Raw genomic sequence first — 24159 nt, forward strand, 5'->3', positions numbered from 1 at the left:
TTTGTATACTATATAGCACCCAGGTCCCTTGTGGATTTTCTTGGGTAAAACCCCCCCTTTCTTAACAGAATGGGAGGTAGGCAACAAAGTCAAGAGACGCTCCTGTTGCTGGACCGACTGTGACCACAGGCACCACTGAAGGGCTCTCTTCTGCCATGTAACACCGAAACAATGCACAAGGCCAAACAGATGCAAGAACAGCAGTAAAGGGACCGGAACCTGAACCAGAAACCTCAGAATAACCTTCTGAATATGTACGAACCCAGGAGGAGGACGAAAGGTCTTCATAGAGACTGCTAGAGTAGAGCTCAGTATTGACAATCTGAAAGTTAACCTCTGCGTAGAAGAGAGTTGGGACTTTTGGACACTGATGGTAAAGCCAAAATTATGGAGGAGAGAGATATTCTTCTGATGGTGTTCACTGACCAGCACCCCGGACTAAGCTTTCACAACCAAGTACATGAATTCATAAACTCCTGCCTGTCACACTGAACAGGTCACAACAACCAGCACTTTCATGAGGACATGTTGTGCAGTTGTCAGTCTAAAGGGTAGAAACACAAACATATACATGAGAGTGCAAGGAACCCATAGAGAGCCTCAGGTAAACAATGTGCATGGGAATATTTGGAAGATGAAAATGCAAGTTCTGGATATCTAGGGCAAGAACCCAGTCATCTGTATTCAGGGTCAGTAAACCTGGCATAGGGACAGCATCTTGAACTTTTCCTGCCAAAAGAACAAATTCAGAAGACAAAGATCCAGGATGAGCTTCAGACTTCCATCCCGCTTGGGAACAAGTAGTAAAGGGAATAGAATCCTGTGCTTCTTTCTTCCAGCGATGCTACCTCTATGGCCCCCTATGTTCAGCAGGGAAGGACATCGGCCTCCAAAATTGAGTCATGTTCTCAGAAAACATGTCCAGGTATAAGAGGGACATTTCAGAAGGTGAGACAGCAAGAGAAGGGCATACCCTTTTGCAGATTAGGTGGAAGACCCAATCAAGAAAACCCCCTAAAAATGGGAGAACAATGGAAGATCTTTCCCTGACCGGAAGGTGGTAATTTGAAGGGGGGAGTCAGAGATATTTTGAGGTAGCACAGTAAGAAGAGGGTGGCAGAGACTTCATCTGGAGTTTTAGTTCTCACCTATACCCACACCTGTCCCAAAAGAAGCAATATAGCTTCCGTAGTGGCTAGATGGGCAGAGGAGGTTGTTTCTGGTGGGACTACACTTCCTTGGAATAGCCACCAAACTGTTGATATTGCTTGTGATACTATGGTGCCGGGGAGGCTAGGCCCAAGCAGAAGCTCTGTCACTCAAATGTCTTTGAAGCGCACCAGGGAGGAGTCAGCTTTCTCTTCAAACAGCACCTCTCCCATGGAAAGGCATGTCCTTGAGTATGGCATGAAGCTCTCTGAAGGAGCCAGTGGAAAGCATCCAAGTGTGCTATGCAGAATGACAGCAGGGCTCGTAGACAGAGCAATGATGCTTGCAGAGTCCTAGTGACACATTGAGATTTGTTTGCACGCATCAGATCCGTCACTGTACTGGTCCATAAACAGCTTTTTCATGTGATTTGGGCAAGCTGATCACTGTAAGTTTTGGCATTTCCCACAAGGTATGACCATGTTAGAACAGAAGCCAGGTGTCATTTTAAGTGTGGCAGGCCAGAAGCTAAGACTTTTCAGCCAGCAAAGACGATTTTTTTGACTGTCTATGAGGAACTCCCTAGGGAAACCATTCAGGTTCTGCTTTAAGAACGGCTTTTGAACTACGAGACATTCTGGTGATGGTTGAGAAGACTAAAGGTGGGGATGACCTAAAGCCTATGACTTCTGACGGTCTGTGGACTTCCATACCCAAAATGGGCTTTGCACAAGCATTCATGATGGAAATCAACAGTACTTAATTCAATGACAGCAAGGGCTCTGCAACTGAAGAGGAGAGCTGCAAGATTTGAGTCACAATGTTAGATTCAGCCTCCGCAGAGGGAAAAGTCATTTGTAAGGCTTCAGCAGCTTTTTGCATTGAAGTCATACATGATAAAACTTGCTCTGAAGCAAGACTGGTCATGATAAGGCTTCAGCAACTTTTCGTGCTACAGTCATAAATAAGAAAACTTCCTATGAAGCAAGAGCAGTAAGGCTAAGTCTTCAGGAGGTTTTCAAACTACAGTCATGAATGAGAACACATTCTCTGTAGCAAGGATAAATAGGTAAGGGATGTATTTTCCTCATGATTTAGCCAGGTCACTCACATTTTGTGAGTCAGCATGAATATTGTACTGAGGAAAGACATTTTCAGTTCCAAATCATCTTCTGGACAGCCATAGACTTTGTTAGGCATTACGAAGGCTGTGGAGTGGGAACCGATACCCTCCTCCATCTGGGCTAATCTCTGAAACCTAGTTAGGTGCCCTGCTAAGGGAAAATCATTTAAGGGACTGTTTATTGTGGAAAATAGAGTACTTTATGGCGCATTTTCTGGCTTTTTTTTTTAATGGAAAGATCTTTTAGGAGATCATTCCCTTAAAAGTTACTTAACTGTGGGTGACGGAGACTGCTGAGGTGTCCTATTGCATGACCACCCCAGAATCAACTTCACCTACGGCTGCTTAGCAGCATTCTGGTGCCTGTCGGCACAAGAATCACAGACAACAATGTCATGCTCTGATCTAACACACCACAAGCAGTTTTAAGGAGGACCTGAAAGGGATGCTTTCTAGTGTCATCTGAACCAAGGCTAGAAACCTGAATGTTTTTGAGGTGACATTTGACACAGCCACAAGCTAAGTGCCTAGGACAGTGAGCTCTGGTTGAGTGCTGATGAGGTGTGGAAAACAGAACTGATGCCAGCATGCCAGGAAACACCTAATATTCACCGGTGTCATCATTTTGTGAGGTGGAAACCCAAATTAGGCCACATGAATCCACAGAGCAAAGCTGAAGAGATATTACTAGGTAAAATCTTTTTCAGACCAGCCTGATGCCTGGAATGATAATTCATTTGGTGAGATATATGCAGAAAGATGAACTTATTAGAAACAAAAAAACTTTTCAACTAATTGCCATCTGGGACACACTGGGTTTCACTATAATTTTTGTTCTGTGTGTCGTCTTCTCATCATTTTTAAGCTGTACTGAAATGTTATTCTTGGACATTGCAAAGGCACTTAGGTTTCTTTTTTTTCAATAAGAAAAAAAAATTGAGCTGTGTATTTTTATTGCTTTGTGCAGTGCCTTTTCATGGTTTGCTGTGACAAACATGAAGCTCTAATAGGTATCAGCGGCGACTCCCCCATTGGGGCAGAGGAGCATCGCTCCACTGCTGTGAGCCCAGCAAAGTCAATCATGAAAAGTAACATGGTAAATCATTTTATTTTACATCCTGAGTGCTGCCAGCTGAGTCATGTGGGGTTGTGAGGGGGTATAGGGTATTATTGCTTCCTGGAAAGCACTTGCAGCAGGTACGAGTAGTGGTGGGCATCGCAAGTGCCCATGTCTGTTCGGTCGGCTGGCTTACAACGCCCAGCCCGACATGCACGCTTACATCTCTCCAACCCTAGCAGGGTTGCACAGTCGGGTTGAGTACAGACACAGGCTCTCAGGCCCTGAGTTAGCTCCAGACCAACCCACTCCAACTAATCCCAGCGCTTCTCTCATGCTGGGTAATAGTATAACAAGCTTGAAAACAGCATCTGGATTGGTGTAGGGGAGTTCACTTGAGTCTGAGAGCCTGTGCATCAGCCCAAGCACTGCCGGGAGAGGAGCAGAGCACCGAGACGGCGGCCGTCGTGCAAGTACAGTTTTAATTTTTTTTTGTTATTCTCCCCTGCACTTCCCCACCACTTTAATGTGATGCAACCACCATTAATATACGCTTTATTTTCTAAGGTTTTTTTCTATAACAAAAAACATAATTAGGCTATAAGACAGTGATCTGAATTGGGTACCAAAGTTTCTGCTTGAATTCCCCTCCTTTTAAAAAAAATCTTCCTTCTTGCAGACTCTTTTAACCATGCTAAACATCATACAGTAACCTATGACTTAGAAAACTGAAAAGAATCAATGCTTGAGGAGCAATTATTTAAGAAACATTTTTTCAATAAAGTACCATATTGTCATTGTGCCTAAATACATTGGACTTGATTTAGGTCTACTGCTGAATACTAGTCTAAAACTGATATGATTTCTTCATGAAAACGAATCAATTATTTTAATTATGGTACATAATACTATCCAATAACCATTTAAGAAAAAAGAATACTTACTGCTGAAAATTGTCGTGAATTGAATTCAGCAAGTTAACCTGTTAAAGAAAGAACAGGGTATCACATGCACTGTAAATACAATAATTACTCTATTAGATTACAGAAAAACTGGAGTTGGCAAACTATGTATAGATGTAATTACTCAAGAGGTTACAAAAATATTATCCCCATAATTCTATCGCTTTTTTTCACACATCGACTTATACATTCCAATCTCTTTTTACAGCCACTTCTAACAAAAATCGTCATGTAAATGGCAAGCCCCGAAACAGAAAATTCGCACGTTTTTCTCTGAAGATTCTTGATAAAACGTGCCAGGCTCGAAAATTATGAATATCTTAGATTGGTGAAGGTATAAACAGAGAGAACACATTGTATTCACCAGAAATGTCACCATTTGTACACTTCCTCTTCATTACTTACAAGCTTCCACCGCAAAAAAAGGGATTGAAAGGTATTTCAAAAAGAGTGAGAATGACAAATTTGGACGAACAATTGCTAGAAAGAGGGTCTCAGGATTGATGCTCTAACGACTGAAACACCAACTCATCAATTAGGACCCAAAAGCCCACAAAGCATCTGAGGATTTCTTGTGTTCCAGTGCAGAGTGTTTGCTACCAAGCAGTTCGGATAGGGATGATTGGGTGGGTGCCCTAGTCTAATGGAACAGACAAGCCAAACAGACATTGGTAAAGCTAATAGGTCTGGGTTGCTATTTGAGTCCAGACTAAGGTCCTGCTCTACATTTTGGAGGACAGTACGCGGTCAGGCTGGAAAATGTCCACCACCCTGATGGACTGCCTTCTGCGAAATCTAAAATTCACTGGTGGCCCAGCAGTGATCTCTGTTCCTTAACAGAGGCTACACACATAGTGGTTCCTGTCAAGGTATAAAAAGTAGGTTGGACGGCTGCCACCAGTTTTAATGGCCATGCATCAAACTGTAACAAAGTGGGAGTTTGTTACTGTTATAAAACTAATGGCCCAATACCAAGGGAGCTTTTCCCTGGGAGCGTGGGTCATTTTTTCTGATTCTCACCTCCAAGTTTTACGTGGCTATGACAGCCAGGCTAAGGGGATTTTCATCGCTAAAAATCAATTAAGCTGCAGATTAGTGATCTGCAATTCAAGCAACGGCCTATCCACCACCCTATTATGCAGACTCAAATACAAAAGGGTAGCACTACTGCTGTGAGAATGAGTTCCCTGGTAAGAATGAGTTCCCTGAAGTTCACATGTCGGTTTCTTCCCATTTTGGAAACAGCTTAAGAGGCCCTAAACCCTAGAGACCGCCAAACTGTGATTTATGGATCTCAGGGTTAGTCCTTCTGCTAACCCTGGGAGGGGAGATCCCTGGTGGTCCAACAGCCTCATGCCCTAGGGAGATAAACACTCAAAGGCTGGTGACAACTTATCAGCTGATTTACGGTTTTGGGTGCCCAGCTGCTCTCCTCCTGTTATTCTCCAGATACTTGGGAGAGATGGGCTTAAATTCCTTGATTTTTCATTATTTAAAGGTAATGTTTGCAAACATTAATGTGTGACTATTGCCTATGTGACCCCATCCTATCGTTAATGTATATGGATTATGACAAAGCACAACGCGAACAATGTAGACATATCTACGTTGGGCTTACCTCTAGATATTTGTGTACATTTGTCATAATGTAAGAGGGTTTTTTTTTGCAAGTTTGTGGACTATCACAACCACTGTAGACATTTATCTTAATATAAAAAATACCCAGCTTAAGGTTTTTTCAAACATAAAATTACTATAATACAAACAACTCCCGAAACAGATCTTTCTGTGGATGAGCACATATACCAGTTACCTGCAAAGGGAAGACTGCAACCTTGATCTCCGCAGATAAGCTGCAATCACAACCATCACCATGGTGGACACCCAAGGGGTGCTGGTAAGGCCAAAGGAGAGCACGGTGAACTGAAAGTACTAGTGACCTATCATGAACTTTAGGTAATATCTGTAGGCAGGCAAGACAGGAAATTGAAATATGGAAGTCGAACACTACCATCCAGTCTCGCGGGTCTAGGGCACACAGGACTTTATCGAGCATGAGCATTTTGAATTTCTCCTTTTTCATGAAGAAATTGATGGGGCACAGGTCTAGAATAGGACGAAGACCTCCGTAATTTTTAGGCACCAGAAAGTAGCAGGAATAACAACCAACAAATAATTCTGGTGTCAGCACCCTCTCTACTGCTCCCTTAGCCTAGAGAGCTGTCACTTTCTGGCAGAGTAAGGAGAGATAGTCCTCAATCAGGTGGCATGGGTGGAGAGGCAGTCACCAAGGGGAGTGTGTAGACCCGTCGTACAAACTGGAGAACCCATCGGTCGGATGTTATCAACTTCCAGTGGTGCCGATGATGGTGTTTCCTGTCTCCCACTGGTTGCCAATGATGGATGGAGGGCAAACTAAAGGGGGAGGGGTTCTTGAGGAAATTGTGGTCCCCAGGGCAGGCGATGGCGGCGGGCAATTGTGCTGTTCACAGGCGCTCCTATCTTGGGCTTGGACCAGAACACAAGCAGGATGTCCAAAAGGGCTTCATTAAATGGGAAACGCTGTTTTGAGGGGGTCGCTCTAGGCCGAAGCATGTCTGTCAAGATGTTAGTCTTGAATGCCACTCAGCCGCCCTTCTAACTACCATACCATAAGAAGCTCCCTCCTCCGCTGCCTCGGTAGGAGGAGAGACCACACCAGTATCTGAGGAGGTATCCAGTCCACTGGCATCCACAGGGATGTCCAGTAGGAAGGCTGGCTTCAAACCCTGTGACGGACCCGAATCTTGTTTGCTTCTGATGCCTTGTGCACTACCAAACACAAAGACCTGCGTCGACAGCTGCGCCATACACCCCAAGGCCTTGAGGGAGTGGTACCTCAAGCTCCTTGCGGCTCTGCATGCGGCGCTGTGACGGTCTTGTTCCCAGTAAAGAGGCAGGTCCCAGCATCGATCACAGGAGCCATTCATCTTTGTAGACGTGGTCTGTGCGTCTGGGTAAGTCCCACAAAAAGAGCAAGAAGTTAAGGAGGTCTTCAACTTCACCCAGTCCATCGAAGTCTTCCCACAAGACGAGGGAGCATTGTCATTCAAGGCCTGGCTCCACAGTTGAGCCTGCGCCTGGGCAGGCTCCATTGCTCCCTGAGTTTCCTAGACCCGAAGCAACCACCTCCAAATTCTGTGAATTTTATGAGACCATACGCCTCATGTTTGAGCGGTCCGTTCTCACTGGTGTGCCTTCTGGCCCTGCAGGCTTGGGAGGGTCCCCTACTGGTTCCCTAACAGAGGGTATGCCACCAGCACTAGTCGGGCCCCTTTGATCCACATATCGATCCAGATCGGCACCAGTCATACCACCTTGAGCTTCCCTGACGCAGGTCCCGATGTCAACGCTCTCTGCACCGTCCAGCATCTTTGTCCCCATTGGCATCTCTGGCTATGACACAAAGTTGGAAGGGCATCACCTATTGTAACTTGGGCGCAACTGGAGGCTGAGCCTGGATTTTAGAAAATGGAGATTCACATTTCTATGTGGGGGAAAAAATAAAAACATTTGGCCAGACCTGTCAGCTGTGACTTGGACACAGCACACTGAAATCAAGAAATATTTTGAAAGGTGATGCACCTGCATGAAGTAGAATCTACTAAAACATTTTCAACAGCTAGAAAGCTTCCCACATCCTTTCCAAAACTAGCACAGATGCAGCATTTTGCAAGCACCAGCAACAAACAAGTTACTTACCTTCAGTAACTCCTTATCTGGTAGAGACAAGCTCTAGCTGCAGATTCCTTATCTTGGAATCTTCCCCAGGCTGAATTTGGAAAATTTTCCCAGCAGTACTTCTGTGTATTGGTAGAGGGTGTCGAGCGAAAGTGACGTCAACGGAATCCACATGAGCCCTCCCCTGATGCACTGACGTCAGTTTCTTTTGTGAGTATTTCTGCGCCAACAACGTGGAGCCACATAGAAAAACTATCTCAGGAAACAGTTTTCCAAAAAGGAAAGATAAATCTAGTATCAAGAAGTACAGATCGAAAGAACTTTAACAGTATGCAAGAGGGGATCTGAAAGACAACAGACCCTCAGTTCGCAGAGTGGGGAGAATGGGTGGGTAGATAGGAAATCTGCAGCTAGATCTTGTCTCTACCAGATACGGCATTTCCAAAGGTAAGTAATTTGTTCATCTGATATAGACAACTAGCCACAGCTTCCTTATCGTAGAATCGGATACCCAAGCAATGCCATCCCAGAAGGATTGGCTGCAAACTGACCTTACCAAAGATCCCCAACAGGAGGGATCAATCAGAAAAATAGAAAAGTACCAGACTATCCAAAAAAGGATAGGGAAGGAAGATGCTCACCAAAAGGACTGCTCTCAAAGAAGGACGAGGGGAAGCAAATAGGGAGCAGAAAGCTATAAGACCGTGATATACGGTTAAAAGACAAGGAAAAAGAGGTGGCCTCAAAGGGAATGCAACCTAGATCAGGGAATACAAGGGGAACAAGGACAAAAGTCCGTAGAGTCCAGGCCCAAAACGGAAGGAGCAGACTTAGTCTGCTCATCCGCAATTACACATACAGCAAATAAGAGCACCCACCGAACGTCGAGAAAAAGACCCTGAGAAACAGAGTAGGAAAAAAGGAACCTCCAATGAAAGAACGAAGGAAAAAAGAATGAATGTTAAAAAGCATCGCTAGAAAAACAACAAAAATGGTAAAGAAATTGCTCATAAACAGACAACCTCGAAGGTACAGAAAACATCCTCTGAGTAATGCAAGAGAGACGCTAACTGAAGAGAAGGAAGGAAACAACAAACACAACCAAGAATGTTGAGCCAGGTCACCAAGAAACATGGGGGTAAGATGCAGCAAAGTACACCATACAGAAGGGCAGGCGACCATATGTGCAAAGTAAAAGACACCCACAAGAGATCCACTCAAGAGATGGGTACATGAAGATGCATCCACGGATAAATGCTTATGCAAATAAAAACCAAAGAAATGCCCTTAAACACACAAGTCATACAGGGTACAGCAAAAGTATATCCACTCCTCCAAAGGTAACCCATGTCCACCGCCAGTGAAGAGGAGGACGGGAAGTGGAGGAACAAAGGTTACTCCAAGAACAAAGGTAACCAAGGAAGGGCAGAGACAACACATCCTACAGTCGAAGAAGAGTTACAACAGTAGCTGAGGTGGAGACAGAAAGACAAGACTGGGACATATTGCCACATAAGAGTTGGAAGTGGAAGGTATTGCCCACTATAGGAGAACAACGGCATCGACTGAGGAAGGATGCCTGGTGGTAGCAGAAGAAGCAAAGAATAACAGCATGCGTAAAGTCCACCATGAAGGAAAAGATGAAGTGGAAGACCGCCTGGGTGACATGAGAGGATGACAGAAAATAAGGGCAACAGACAGTTGATTCTGACAAGAACATTGTCCAACCTTTGGAAGCAGGAGAAACAGGTACAAAACATGAAGCATTCTTTATGGAAACGCAAGAAAAGTTAGGATATTCCCCAAGAAAAAGTAATGAAATACCCCCACCAAAGAAGAGGGTGAGGGTTGAAATGTAATGAGAGAGGAAAGATACAGGAAAGAAAGGGAAACCCCAGTCTCGTGAGATATAAGGATATAAGGCAAGGATCCAAACAATCAAGAGGACCGGAATCCCATGTGAAAAGGACTAAAAAGAAAAAGAGACAACAGCTACCTCACAGGTGCGATGGCACCAGAATACCAGACTGCTGTAGACAACCATTTTCAGGTGCAAAGAAAGCTGGAGTTGTGAAACCCAAGTCTGAACCAATACGAACACACAGGAGACATCCATGTGTTCCTGAGAAAAGGGCCTAATTTGGAAATGAAAACAAATCAGGCCAAAGAGGTTGTCTGCCCTTGGCACCAGCATTGCTGATATGGACATAAGGCAGAGAAAAGAGGAAGGCGAAGTCCCTATAAGGATAAGAAGTGCATAAGTAGCTCAAAAAAATGCCTCCAAGGCATACAAAATAAGGTCCTCGAAAACGGGGAACAAAGCTCTAGTGCAACAGCACAACATAAACAGAATACCTGCCACAGAGTAAGTACTCGGTGGAGAAATTCAAGCAGCAAAAGAGCCAAAGAACAGACTCCCAGGAGACTGCAAAGTAAGATAAGTTCCAGATGGCTGGAAACAAATCCTGTCACCAACAGCATAAATGAGACAAAAAGTACCTGTCGGAAGCAGGAACACCACACCGGCAGTATCCCTGGAGGGGAGAGAAGAACTCCATCCTGGGGAGGTGGGAAAGAGTCAAAACAAGAGGAAACAACTGTCCAGGAGGACCTTACTGCAACAGAATTAGGACTAGGGGTGGGCGTAGTTCGTGAAGTAGCGCTACGCGTAGCTACGCAAAGTGTACTTCGCACTACGCGAGCTACACGTAGCACTATGCGAACTGTGTAGTAGCATGTTCGCACTGTGCAAGATGTCGTTTTCAATGATTGCACAGTGCGGACAAGCATCCGGCACTGTGCAATCATTGAAAACAGCATCTTGCACAGTGCGAGCTGTAATTTTCTGCCGCTCGAGTAGATTTTTACTAGAGCTGCAGCTTTCTCAATGCAGACTAGTTGTTTCCCATCACGAGCGGTCGCAAGCATGCGTGACCACTCGCAATGAGAAACCTGACCTCCCCGCGTTGAGAATCTCGCCGGGAGGTTTATTTTCCATGCGATCGGCAACTGGATGTTGCTGATTGCGAACAAGGAAAATGTCTCGCGAGGATGTCATTTTGCTTGCTCGTGGTCGCCAACTTGACTTTGAGGACCGCGAGCAAGCAAAAAATTACCGCTGCACTACACTCCGCATGTTTGCACTGTGCTACGTGCAGTTCGCGTAGTGGTTAGTTGCGCAAACTTCGCAAACTATGCAAGCGTATCGTAGCTCTTTGCCCAGGGTTAATTAAGACTCCGTACCACCATAACTATGTCTGAACCAGCATCAAGCTGAGTCAGCGTGTGCTCCAAAAAGTGAGGTGCCAATAAAAGGCATGTTGATCAAGGCAGTTTGCACAGCCTCCGAAAACCTGGAAGTGTGCAACCATGCATACTGCATACTTGACGTAGAGCAAATGAACAGGCCATAGCCCGACCAACAGAATCAGTAGTACCCATACCACACGGATGCTAAGTGTGGGAGCTTTGTACCCATCGTGTACCAGGGGAACAAGAGCATTCTGGGCTTCCTCTGGAAGGGAAGGCAAGAGGTGCTCCACAGAGTCCCACAAGGCATGGTAGAAGCGGGCAAGCACACAAGAAGTTTTCAGAGAGCACAGAGCAGAAGTAGAGAAAATATGCCTTTCACAAGCGTCACACTTCCTTGCCGCCCTCTCTGGAGGGACGGGAGAAGAAAATCAATGGTCTGAACCACAAAGACGTTAGTAGAGAGATATTTAAGTAGACAGGAGGGATCCACTGGGGCCGTTGATGCCTGTGAGAAATTGAGCGAGTCCTTTTCAGACTTAGCCCAAGCACCCAACAGGATATTGAAAAGACAGCCACTATACAGGCTCAACATTAGACTGGTCAGGGTGTAGAACACCAATTAAGAGGTCTGTAAGTCTAGGACAATCGAAACTCGATTGACCCTCACCTCCATGGCCAAACCAGGAGGAGACAGGAGGCTGGCAAAGATTCTAAGCCACTGGTGTCACCCAAGTCAAGTAACCAGGCGAACAAGTTACTTACCTTCGGAAACGATATATCTGTAAGAGACATATATTAGTTATAGATTCCTTACCTTAGAATTACCCACAGGCGTCAGACTGGATCCAGAGAATTTTTCATCAGCTGTACCCCTGTGAGTTGGTAGGTGGCGTTGGTTGACTCCGCATTCGTCGTTGGCGTCATGATCGCTGGAATGACGTTGCGGTATCTACTTAGGCGCCGCCCCTGCGGGCTGGCGTCAGCTCTTTACACGACATTCCACGCCAGAAGCTCAGAGCCATGCAAGAGACTGACCACTGGTGAACAAAACTAGGGCCTTGAAAGGGAGTCCCTTATTCTAGAAGTCAGTTCGCAGAACGGAGAGGATGGGTTGGGCGGTAAGGAAACTATAACTAATATATGTCTTAAAGATATATTGTTATTGAAGGTAAGTAACTCGTATATCTGAAAGAGACTATTAGTTAAAGATTCCTTACCTTAGAATTACCCCCAGGAGTCAGACTGGATCCAGTGAATTTTTCATCAGCAGCACCCCTGTGAGTTGGTAGGTGGCGTTGGTCGACTCCGCATTCGTCGTTGGCGTCATGATCGCTGGAATGACGTTGCGGTATCTACTTAGACGCCGCCCCTGCAGGCTGACGTCAGCTCTTTACACGACATTCCACGCCAGAAGCGCAGAGCCACGCAAGAGACTGACTACTGGTGAACAAAACTAGGGCCCTGAAAGGGAGTCCCTTATTCTAGAAGTAAGTTCGCAGAACGGAGAGGATGGGTTGGGCGGTAAGGAAACTATAACTAATATATGTCTCTTACAGATATATTGTTATTGAAGGTAAGTAACTTGTACATCTGAAAGAGACTATTAGTTATAGATTCCTTACCTTAGAATAGATACCCCAGCAATACTAACCCAGGAGGAGGGTCTGCGAACCAAGTTCACACCAGAAAGTCCTGCAGAACTGAAAGGCCAAAGAAGCTGTCTCTCCAGATTTGACTATCCAGGCAGTAATGTTTAGTGAACATGTGCAGTGATGCCCATGTGACTGCTTGGCAGATGTCACTGAGAGGGACTCCACGTCCCAAAGCAGTAGTGGCTGCCATCGCCCTGGTGGGATGGGCATGCGCGCAGTCCTACCGGGGGCTCCTTTTTCGCCAAGGAATAGCAAATTTTAATGCAAAGGGCAACCCCTCGAGAGATGATCAGTTTTTGCACGCCTGACCTTTCTTGGCACCCACATAGCCAACAAAGAGTTAATCGTCCACCCGGAAATGTTTTGTGCGATCCAGATAAAATGATAATGCACGCTTTGGATCCAGACAGTGGAGTCTCTCCTCCTCCTTGGAAGGATGCGGGCGGAAAGAAGGTGTGCAAAGTGATGGTCTGACCTGTGTGGAAAGAGGTAACAACTTTGGGGAAAAAAGAAGGTCTAGTTCGGAGGACAAACTTGTCCGGATGGACAGCAAGGAAAGAATGTTTAGAAGACGGGGCCTGTAGCTCACTCACTCTGCGAGCAAAGGTGATGGCAACCATAAAGGCAGTCTTTAAAGTCAAGAGTCTGGGAGGAAAATTATGTAGTGGCTCGAAAGGAGCACACATAAGATAAGTGAAGACAAGATTCAAGTCCCATTGGGGCATTACGAAAGGACTAGGAGAAAAAAGGTGAGTAATGCCCTTAAGAAATCTATTTACAATAGGGGACTTGAAAAGAGAAGCCTGATCCGGAAGACGAAGAAAGGCCGAAATGGCCTAAAGATATCCTTTAAGAGTGCCAAGAGCACAGCCCTGCTGGGCCAAAGAATGAATGAAGAGGAGAACCTCTGAAAAGAGGAGCAGATAGAGTATCCACAGCCTTTGCTGTGCACCATGCCACAAATTTGTTCCATCTACAGGCGCATACCGTTTTGGGGGAGGTATGCCTAGCTGCCAAGATAACATTACAGACTTCGGGAGGAAGGTCGTAAGCTATCAACTGTCGCAGCTCAATCTCCACGCAAGGAGGTGGAGGCTGAACAGGTTCCGGTGGAGGACCGTCCCCTGCTGTTGCGACAGACAATCCTCTCAAAGAGGCATTCTGATCGGAGGATCGATGGCCATGTTCAAGAGCTCGGGATACCAGACTCTTCGTGCCCAATCCGGAACCACAAGAATGACTTGGGCCCGGTCGCGCTTCATTTTCTTCAGCACTATGGGCAGAAGGGGTATAGGCGGAAAGGTATTTAGAAGACCGCAAGTCCACTTGCGACAAAAAGCGTTGCAGAGCAAGTGCCGTCTCGGAAATTCCAACATGCAGAACTGCTGACATTGCGCGTTCTCTTCGGTATTGAACAGATCTAACCAAGGCTCTCCCCACTGCTGATAAAGACCTTGCACCCCTCCGAGTGAAGATGCCATTCGTGATCCATTATGCACCGGCGGCTGAGTTTGTCGGCCCTGGGGTTCAGGGAAACTGCCAGGTGTTGAACCACCAGGGATATGCCCTGATGTTCCAGCCATGCCCAAAGGCGAAGAGCCTCCTGACAAAGGGTCCAAGACCCCACCCGCCCTGTTTGTTACAATACCACATGGCGGTGGTGTTGTTCGTAAACACCTGCACTACTCTTCCTTTGACAGAGGGAAGGAATGCCTTCAGTTCAAGACAAATCGGCCGGAGCTCGAGAAGATTAATGTGGAACCCGGACTCTGGCAGAGACCAGAGGCCACTGATCTCCACCTCCCCCATGTGGCCGCCCCACCCCAGAAGTGATGCATCTGTCACCACTGTGAACTTGGGTCGGGGAAGGAATCTGCCGTCGACCCAATCCTGCTTCGTTAGCCACGTGCCCTCCGAGATATGGACGCAATCAGAAAGATTCCCCATATGCGGCGCCCACTGTAACTTCAGGTCCCACTGCAGAGCCCACATATGCCACCTGGCATGGTCCACCAGCAGGATGCAGGAGGCCATGAGGCCCAGCAGCCTCAAAGTCATTCTCATGGAAATCTGGGATAGAGGCTGAAACATCGGTATCATAGCCCGAATATCCCGGACTCGCTGCTTGGGAGGATAGGCCCGAAACTGCGCTGTATCCAGAACTGCTCTGATGAAACGGAGCTTCTGACAGGGAATCAGGTGTGACTTTGGCACGTTGATAGTGAACCCCAGCGAGTGTAGGAGGTCCGTCATAGTCTGAAGGTGGGAGACGACAGCCTGGGGCGAACTTGCCTTCAATAGCCAGTCGTTGAGATAAGGGAAGACTGGAACCCCTGATCTGCGCAGATGAGCTGCGACCACAGCCATCACTAACATGAACACCTGAGGGGTGCTGGTAAGGCCAAAGGGGAGCCCGGTAAACTAAAAATGCACAAGGCCTACAGTGAACCATAGGTAACGCCTGTGGGCCGGCAGGATGGGGATGTGAAAATAAGCGTCATGCAAGTCCAATGCTACCACCCAGTTTCCAGGGTAGAGGGCAGACAAGACCTGAGCCAATGTCAACATTTTGAACTTCTCCTTCTGGAGGAACCGGTTCATGTCCCTGATATCCAAGATAGGACAAAGGCCTTTGTCCTTCTTGCGCACCAAGACGTAGTGGGAATAACAACCACAACCTACTTCTGGCACAGGGACTCGTTTGATGACTCCCTTGCCCAAGAGAGCCGTAACATGCTGACCGAGAAGTGCCAAGTGATCCTCCGACATGCGATGGAGTGTTGGTGGCATCGAGGGAGTGGTAGCCTCGAAGGGGAGGGAGTAGCCCCATCAGACTATCTGCAAAGCCCATCTGTCCAATGTAAAGTTGCGCCAGTGGGGGAGGTGATGGCGAAACTTGCCACCCACTGACAACTGGTGGCCCCAAAAGGTATGACTAGGAAGGCTTGGGGGCTGATGTAGAGGGGGCACTGGTGGACTGGCCTGCCTGCTGGCCCCCAGACCCACAGCGCTGGGTCGCACGTCCCCGGCCACACAGAGGCTGAGTAGCTTGTGCTGGCCTGTGGCCCAGGGTGGAACTTGGTAGGGCACCCCTTCCGTAGCCACGAAAGGCAGTCTGAACGGGGCGAGAGGTGGCAGCGAGTCCCAAGCATCTGGCCGTAGCTCGAGTGTCCTTGAAGAGCTTGAGGGCATTGTCCACCTTGTCGCCAAACAGGCGACAGCCATCAAAGGGCATGTCCAAAAGAGTTGATTGGACATTGCGGGAAAAGCCAGTGGACCTCTCCATGCATAGCGTCTCAAGAATACTGACGTAGAAATCGTTCTACATAGTGAGTCTGCAGTATCCAGCCCACATTGAATGGTGCAATTCGCTGTGTCTCTACCCTCTGCAACTGCACAGGAGAGCACAGTCTGGGCCTCTTCTGGGCACTGCGGCTGCACCTGCACAGCCATGTCCCATACAGAGTGGGTGCAGTGGCCCAAGAGACATGCAGTGTTCATCGACCACAGTCCTAAGCTGGGGGAAGAAGACATCTTCTTCCCAAGATAGTCCAGCTCCTTGGATTCCTTATCTGGGGGAGCAGTAGGGAACAGGTTTTTGGATGTTGAGGCTTAGACCACCAAGCTCTTAGGGGTAGGGTGTTGGGAGAAGAAAATGGGGCCGCCCGGCCAGTGGCGTCGGGCAATCATCCTATCCACAGAAGCCCCTGTGCTGGGCTTGGACCAAGTGGCAGAAGGATGTCGGTGAGGGCCTCATTGAATGGCAGCAGGGGCTTCGAAGAGGCTGCTGCCGGCTGAAGCACCTCAGTCAGGAGGTTAATCTTGACTGCCACCGTAGGAAACTCAGGCCCAAGGCCTCAGCCGCCCAACGCAACACCACAGCGTAGGAGGCTCCCTCCTCCGTGGCCACAGTCGGGGGAGAGAGCATACCAAGGAATTTTAAGGAATCGCTATTTGGCAATCGCAAATGCCTATGCATGAAGGATTCACAATTAATCTTGCAAATCCTTAACATTCCCTGTTAGTAATTTGCAAATTGCGAATCGCTATTAGGGAATGCATTCCCATGCATTCAAAAGGGCCTAGAGGCCCATAGGAATGAATAGGAATGCACTCGCAATTTGCGATTACCAAATTGGTATTCACAATTTGCGTACGCAAATTCATGAGTGCCTGGGGGCCTAAGGCCCCCCGAAGGCAACCCCCCAAAAAAGGTAAGTATGCACATGTGTAGCACATAGCTTCATAGCGCATTGAAAAAAATATTTTTTTTGCATTTTCCAATGAATGCACAAATTACCATCAACTTCAAGTTGAAGGTAATTATCTTTTCCTAAATGCACAGTCGCATTTAGGAAATGCTACATGCATCTCAAATAGGAAATCACAAATTGCGATTCACTAAATGCATTTGCAATATAGGTAATCGCAAAATATTGTGATTACTTCTTTTGCGAATGCAAAAAGGTACACATATCAGAAAAGGCATTTTTCCACTTTCCGACAGATAAAATGCTTGATGCATGTGCCCCATGATCTTTAAAGGAGACTTTGCAGAAGAATCACCTATATAGTCATAAGTTAGGAGATTTGCATTGTGCAGGAAAGTAAGACTCTCATCCTCTTTATCCACCATGATGCAAACATCGTTGAGTCCACGCCTGAAGGAAACTGGAAGCCGGAATTTGACAAGTTAATGGCCAGAATATGTGAAGTGCTGAGTAGGACAACTAAGCACCAGCTGAGGTGTCAGAATAGTTTGCAAGAAAATCATTCAGATTGCAAACACCCTTCACACTCAACTTGAATTTGACACATTGGAGTTTTGCAGGGTTTGCTGAATCTAGCATCCTCTAAATGCCAGTGGGGTCAAACAATTTAGTTTGTAGAGCACGTGTAAAAATGATTGCAAAGAAAGATTCCAGATTCCTGTAAAAAACAACAGTTGCGGTCTAAGGCGGACTATGAAGAACTGAAAAAGAAGTGCAAAGTTATTTGAACAGTACTTGTATGAGGCAGCAATGGCTATTGAGAATTCCATAGAGGTCCCAAAAAGCAGTATATGGATTTCAATATAACAGCAACAGATGTTTTCCAAAGACAATCGTTTAACACTTTGGTTGTGGGATGTAGGATCAACAACCAGTGTAGTTGCTTGATGATTTGTTGTTGTCTGGAGTCACAGTAAATTTCCAGAAGAGGCCTACGGTGTTTTAGCATAGTTTCTACCTGAGTCTCCTGGTGCCATCGTGAGACGTGATTGTTATGGATGGGCAAAGGTATGCCAATCACCGGTATACCAAAGAGTAAGTGACACAAATAGATATTCATATGAGGCACAGAGACACATTCAGAAGGTGACCAAATATTAGATCAGTCATCAACCTCTGGGTTACCACGGAGGAAGCCACTCAGAAGTGGCACTTTCATTATTTTAAAAGACTGTAAACTATATTAAACACTAAGCCAAATACAAAATAGTACCATCTCCATTGGTCTTGTACACTCTTCTTACGTTGAAACGATTGCTACTAATATCAAATGTGATACCATTCTATGCTACTTACAATTAAGAGGGGGAAATCACAAGCGAAGGTTCACATAGGTAACTGGCTATGTGAAGGCAGCTAATGCAGCCAGGTCAAGGAAATACCTGACAGCAACATGTTAGCTAAGATCCAAGAAGTATGACCTCCTGTTATGAACAGAAGTCCTAGTGTATCTGGATGCAGCATGTTTCTGGATCCAGCCTAAACAGGGGATTTAGTAATTGGTCCCCATTGAGGAACAAATTCTTGTTTTATTGGATATGCTATTTGTAATTCATGTTGCAATTCAATTTTACTGGTGAAAGGTCTGATGGACATCCAATGAATCAATGAGAAGTTAACCCTGCTGGGAGAGGCTTCCTGCTTTCGTGCTATTGATTTATATGCAGCCTACCATCAAGTCCAGCTACAGCCAGAACCAAGATCCCGCACCTCCTTTATTACATTTTGTAGAATGCCGTTCGGGCTGGCTTCCACCGCAGCTAAACTATAGGGAATATTGCAGCATGCCTTACAAGGTCTAAAGAGCAAGTTACTTATCTTCTGTAACTCATTATCTGGTAGAGACTATATCTAGCTGCAGATTACTTACCTTAGAACTCTAGCTAGAAGTCTCTATCAGATCAATATCCTTTGTTTCGAAGATGACTTTCTAATTTATAAAATGTTGGAACAAATCCACAATGCCACTTTGAAAAATATATTGCCAAGATTAGAAGGAGGTTGAGAATTATGAAGGAGAAGGATCACACTGGGTTTGGGTTGGTTGTTTATTTGGGACACACATTATCTAAAGATGGTATTAAAACCAAAGTTAATCTTGTTGACGTTGTGATTGAGAAACCTGCCCCAATTAATAAGGAAAAACTCAAATCATTACTCGGTCTAACCGAGTATTATTCATTGGGAAATGTTGATGATAGTTGAAAAACTGCTACGACGGACGGAAGCACGGATGCAAACATCAAGGCCTTAGAGGCTACTTTGACAAAGGTAGTCAAAAGAAAAGAATGCCTGTGATGCTTTTGCTCCCGACCTCTAAAGGGCCCAGAGTGCAAGTACTTGGCTGTTGGACACAAACCCCCAGCCTGCCATTGGGCATTAGCTACTTCTGTGCGTTATACCTTTCACACATACAGATCACAAGCCTCTCACGTTTATGTTTACAATCTAAAGGGGCCAAACTTACAACTGCTAGAATTGGGAGATAGTCATTGGGATTATAAGGGTTACATTTTAGCAGGTAATATTTGTCAGACTACAGACTGCCTCTCCTGCATGCTGTTGTGTAAAAAAGAATAGGAAGAAGATCCACATGAAGTTCTGGTTTTATCATTTAAAATATCTGGGCTCAACAAAAATGAATGTGAGGGAAGCATGTGTTTTGAAAGAGGTCCAAGAAAGTGCCATGCACAGTAAGCCACAAATGCGTAATGTACCACCAAAGGTAATTAAATGTTTTTGGAAGTCAGAAATAAATTAAGTGTGGTAGACGAAGAAGACTTTAGAAGTAACAAGTTGTTTTTTCCCAGAAGGTTGCGAAAAAGAATTATGAATCTGGCCTAAAAAGGGCATTTATGGAGGAGTAGCATGAAAAGTATTAGAGCCCAGGACTGGTTTCCCGGTATGGATCCTTAATTGAAAAAAGAGTAAGAGACTGTTTCAGTTGGGCTGCAAGTCAGAAAGTTCCATTATCTACAAATGAGGTTCCAATAAAAACATTAAAGTAATTGACAGTCGATATAATAGGATCATTAAAGATTCTGTATACAAGAGAGATCCTACCTAGACCTTATGGAGTACCACCCTCACTAGGTTCTGACATGAGTGGTAAATACTGTAACCAAAAACTATACTGATCATTTTCTTGAGGGATACATTCCTCTGTAAAGAAATACTAGAAACTTCGTTTACGGACAATGGGATGCAATTTACCTCAGAAAGCATGAAAGAATTCATAACAAAGATGAATGTTGAGCAAGATAAGAACAACACGTTATTGCACCAAAACAAATGGATTAAGGAAGAAAATATACTGTATGATTAAGGAATGCATTCACATGGCTAATGTAAAGGGTATTCAATGAAAGGGAGCGTATTTTCGCTCCCGCCGGAAGCACAGCTTGTTGACGTACTTTATACCAAAAATGCCACAATTCAATCCGTGTCATCAGGTTTATTCAAATTATTACCAGTTCGCATTTTCCATTCTTTTCCTCCGTCACATGAAAACACCAATATGTATTAAATTCTGATGCAGCAGATATGCCCATCCGGGCCTTTTTCTAAGGCAGGAAACATACATAACTTCCATGGCAGTGATTGTTTCCCAATGCATTTCGGGCGTGTTGTGTCGCCCTTCTTCAGGGGTTCACTACAACCGCGTTCTCTTCGGTGGCGAATAGATCTAACCAAGGCTCTCCCCGCTGCTGAAAGAGGCCTTGCGCCACGTCCAAGTTCAGATGCCATTCGTGATCCATCATGCACCGACGGCTGAGTTCGTCCGCCCTGGCGTTCAGAGAACCTGCCAGGTGTTGAACCACCAGGGTCACGCCCTGATGTTCCAGCCACTGCCAAAGGCGCAGAGCCTACTGGCAAAGGTTCCACGACCCCACCCCGCCCTGTTTGTTGCAGTACCACATGGCGGTGGTGTTGTCCGTGAACACCTGCACTACACTCCCCCGAACAGAGGGGAGGAATGCCTTCAGTGCTAGACGAATCGCCCGCAGCTCCAAACGGTTGATATGGAGCCGGGACTCCGCCGGAGACCAGAGGCCTCTGATCTACGCCTCTCCCATGTGGCCTCCCCAGCCCTGGAGGGACGCGTCCGTCACAACTACGTGCTCCGGTTGGGGAAGGGAGGGGGATCTGCCGCTGACCCAATCGCGGTCCGTGAGCCACCACTGCAGCTGTCTCGCAGTGCCCTCCGAGATCAGGACATGGTCGGATAGGTTGCCCTGATGCTGGACCCACTGAAACTTCAGGTCCCACTGCAGAGCCCGCATCCGCCACCGGGCGTGATGCACCAGAAGGATGCAGGAGGCCATCAGCCCCAGAAGCCGCAGCGTCAACCTGACCGAGACTCGGGACAAAGGCTGAAAGAGTGGAATTAGAGCCTGAATGTCCCGAACCCGCTGTTCGGGAGGATAAACCCGAAACTGCGCCGAGTCGAGAACCGCTCCGATGAAGAGGAGCTTCAGCGAGGGGCACAGGTGTGACTTCGGCACATTGATGGAAAACCCCAGCAGGTGCAGGAGGTTTGCCGTCGTCTGGAGGTGGCTGACGACTGTTTGGGGCAAGCCCGCCTTCAACAACCAGTCGTCAAGGTAGGGGAAGACTAAAACCCCTAACCTGCGCAGATGAGCTGCGACCACCGCCTTCACCTTCGTGAACACCCGTGGGGCGCTGGTAAGGCCGAAGGGGAGCACGGTAAACTGAAAGTGCTCGTGGCCTACCGTGAACCGCAGGTAACGCCGGTGGGCCTGCAGGACGGGGATGTGGAAATAAGCGTCCTGCAAGTCCAACGCTACCATCCAGTCTCCTGGGTCCAGGGCAGCTAAGACCTGAGCCAGTGTCAGCATTTTGAACTTCTCCTTCCGGAGGAAGCAGTTGACGTTCCGTAGGTCCAAGATAGGGCGCAGGCCCTCTTTGCCCTTCTTGGGTACCAGAAAGTAGTGGGAGTAGCAACCACACCCTACTTTTGGCCCAGGAACGCGCTTGATGGCCCCCTTGGCCAAGAGAGCCGTAACTTCCTCCTGCAGAAGTCGCAAATGATCCCCCGATACACGGTGGTTCTGCGGTGGCATGGCTGGAGGGGTCGCCTCGAAGGGGAGGGAGTAGCCCCTTTGGACGATTTGCAGCACCCACCTGTCCGACATGACAGTGCGCCAGTGGAGGAGGTGATGGCGAACCCTGCCCCCCACTGGCGACAAATGGGCCTGAAAGCACGGACTAGGAGGGTTTTGAGGCGGATGCTGTGGGGGAAGGTGTGGACTGTCCTCGCCGTTGTCCCCGACTGCCGCCACGGCGGTTTCCACGGCCGCCACCGCGTTGGGTATTACCCTGCGGCTCGTGGCTGGCAGCAAGTTTGGGTACACCCCTTCCTTGGCCACGAAAGGGGCGAAAAGCAGCCGTTTGCTGGCGCGGGGCCGAGAGCCCCAAGGACTTGGCCGTAGCCCTGGAGTCCTTAAAACGCTCAAGCGCATGGTCTGCCTTGTCGCCAAAAAGGCGACGGCCATCAAACGGCATGTCCATGAGTGTATTCTGGACATCAGTCGAGAAGTTGGCAGACCTCAACCAGGCGTGGCGACGAATCGCCACCGTCGTCATCGCTCTACCTAGTGAGTCGGTGGTATCCAGTCCACACCGGATAGAATAACGTGCCGCATCTCGGCCTTCCACAAGGGCTTGGCCGAGTTTAGCCCGTACCTCCAACGGGCATTCTGGCAGCACGTCCGCGACCGTATCCCACAGGGAGTGAGTGTAGCGGCCCAAGAGGCATGCGGTGTTGGAAGACCGCAGTCCCACACTTAGGGAGGAGAATACCTTCTTGCCGTATTGCTCAAACCTCTTGGATTCCCTGTCAGGCGGAGCCGACGGGAATGCGGTCTGGGAATTGGAGGCCTGGTTCACCAGGCTCTCAGGGGTGGGGTGGGTGGACAGGAAGCAAGGGTCGCCCAGGGCCGGGCGGTGGCGTCTGGCCACGTTCCTATCTACAGGCGAACCTGCAGCGGGCCTGGACCAAGTGCCCACAAGAGCGTCAGTCAAGGCCTCATTAAACGGCAGGAGAGGCTCAGCCGAGCTTGACTGCGGTTTAAGGACCTTAGTGAGGAGGTTAGTCCTCACGGCCGCGACGGGGAGTTCAAGGCCCAAGGCCTTGTCCGCCCGCGTCAGCACCACACTGTAGGTAGCCCCCTCCTCCGTAGCCACGGTAGGAGGGGAGACCAAACCAGTGACTGGCGAAGTGTCCAGATCACTGGAATCCCCAAGTCCACCTGTCCAGTCCTCCTGGGACTGACACTCCCGTGTCAGAGGGTCCTCAGACCCCTCCCAATACTCCTCATCACCCATCTCCTGGTCCTCAGGGGGATCAAATGATGGGCGCAGTCTCTTAGTCTTTCTCGACTGGCGCCTTATTTTATTTGGGGTGGGAGGGGCATTTCCAATATAGGTTTGTATGAATTCGTTGAAGATCTAAAGCGGCGCCCAGCGGCGCCGGAACCGGATCGAGGGAGGCATCGGGGACTGGGCCGCCCGAGGACGGCGCCGGGGGTGACACCTGAGGGACCGGCGCCGGGGAGGTAGTTAAGTCCACCGGCAACGACCCGGATCCGGATCCAATGGGGGTCTGCGGCGCCGGGCCCGAAGGCGCCGGGGCCTGAAGCACCCGACGGCATCGGGGCCGAAGCCCCCGACCCGCTAGGGCCTCCAGACGGGTCCGCTAGACCCGAAGGCGCCGCGGAGCCCGTCGGGGTAGTGAGGAACCTCATGGCCATAAGGAACCGCTCGATCTCCTCCGGCGTCGCGCGCGGCCCAGGGACCGGAGGGTATGGGGCCGGACGCGACGCCTGCGAGTCCGACGGAGCCGCGTGGGCGGTGCCACCTGAACCCCCGGCCGCATCGCGCGAGCGTTGGGGGGAGTCGGAAGAGCGATGACGTCTCTTCGACTTCTTGTGCTTACTGACGACTTCGACCC

At 47.9% G+C, this 24159-nt stretch overlaps 1 protein-coding gene across 1 annotated transcript in view; it reads right to left on the reverse strand.

Annotated features, from left to right (window-relative positions):
- Positions 1-24159, reverse strand: part of CCDC93 (CCC complex scaffolding subunit CCDC93) — a 1137947-nt gene that overhangs the window by 96399 nt on the left and 1017389 nt on the right. Inside the window, exon 20 of the mRNA XM_078682376.1 lies at positions 4274-4311. Within this exon, the coding sequence (XP_078538502.1) occupies positions 4274-4311 (38 nt within the window). The remainder of the gene's footprint in view (positions 1-4273; positions 4312-24159) is intronic.

The sequence above is a fragment of the Lissotriton helveticus genome, chromosome 3_1 (genome assembly GCF_964261635.1).
Source record: "Lissotriton helveticus chromosome 3_1, aLisHel1.1, whole genome shotgun sequence".
Taxonomy (NCBI): Eukaryota; Metazoa; Chordata; class Amphibia; order Caudata; family Salamandridae; genus Lissotriton; species Lissotriton helveticus.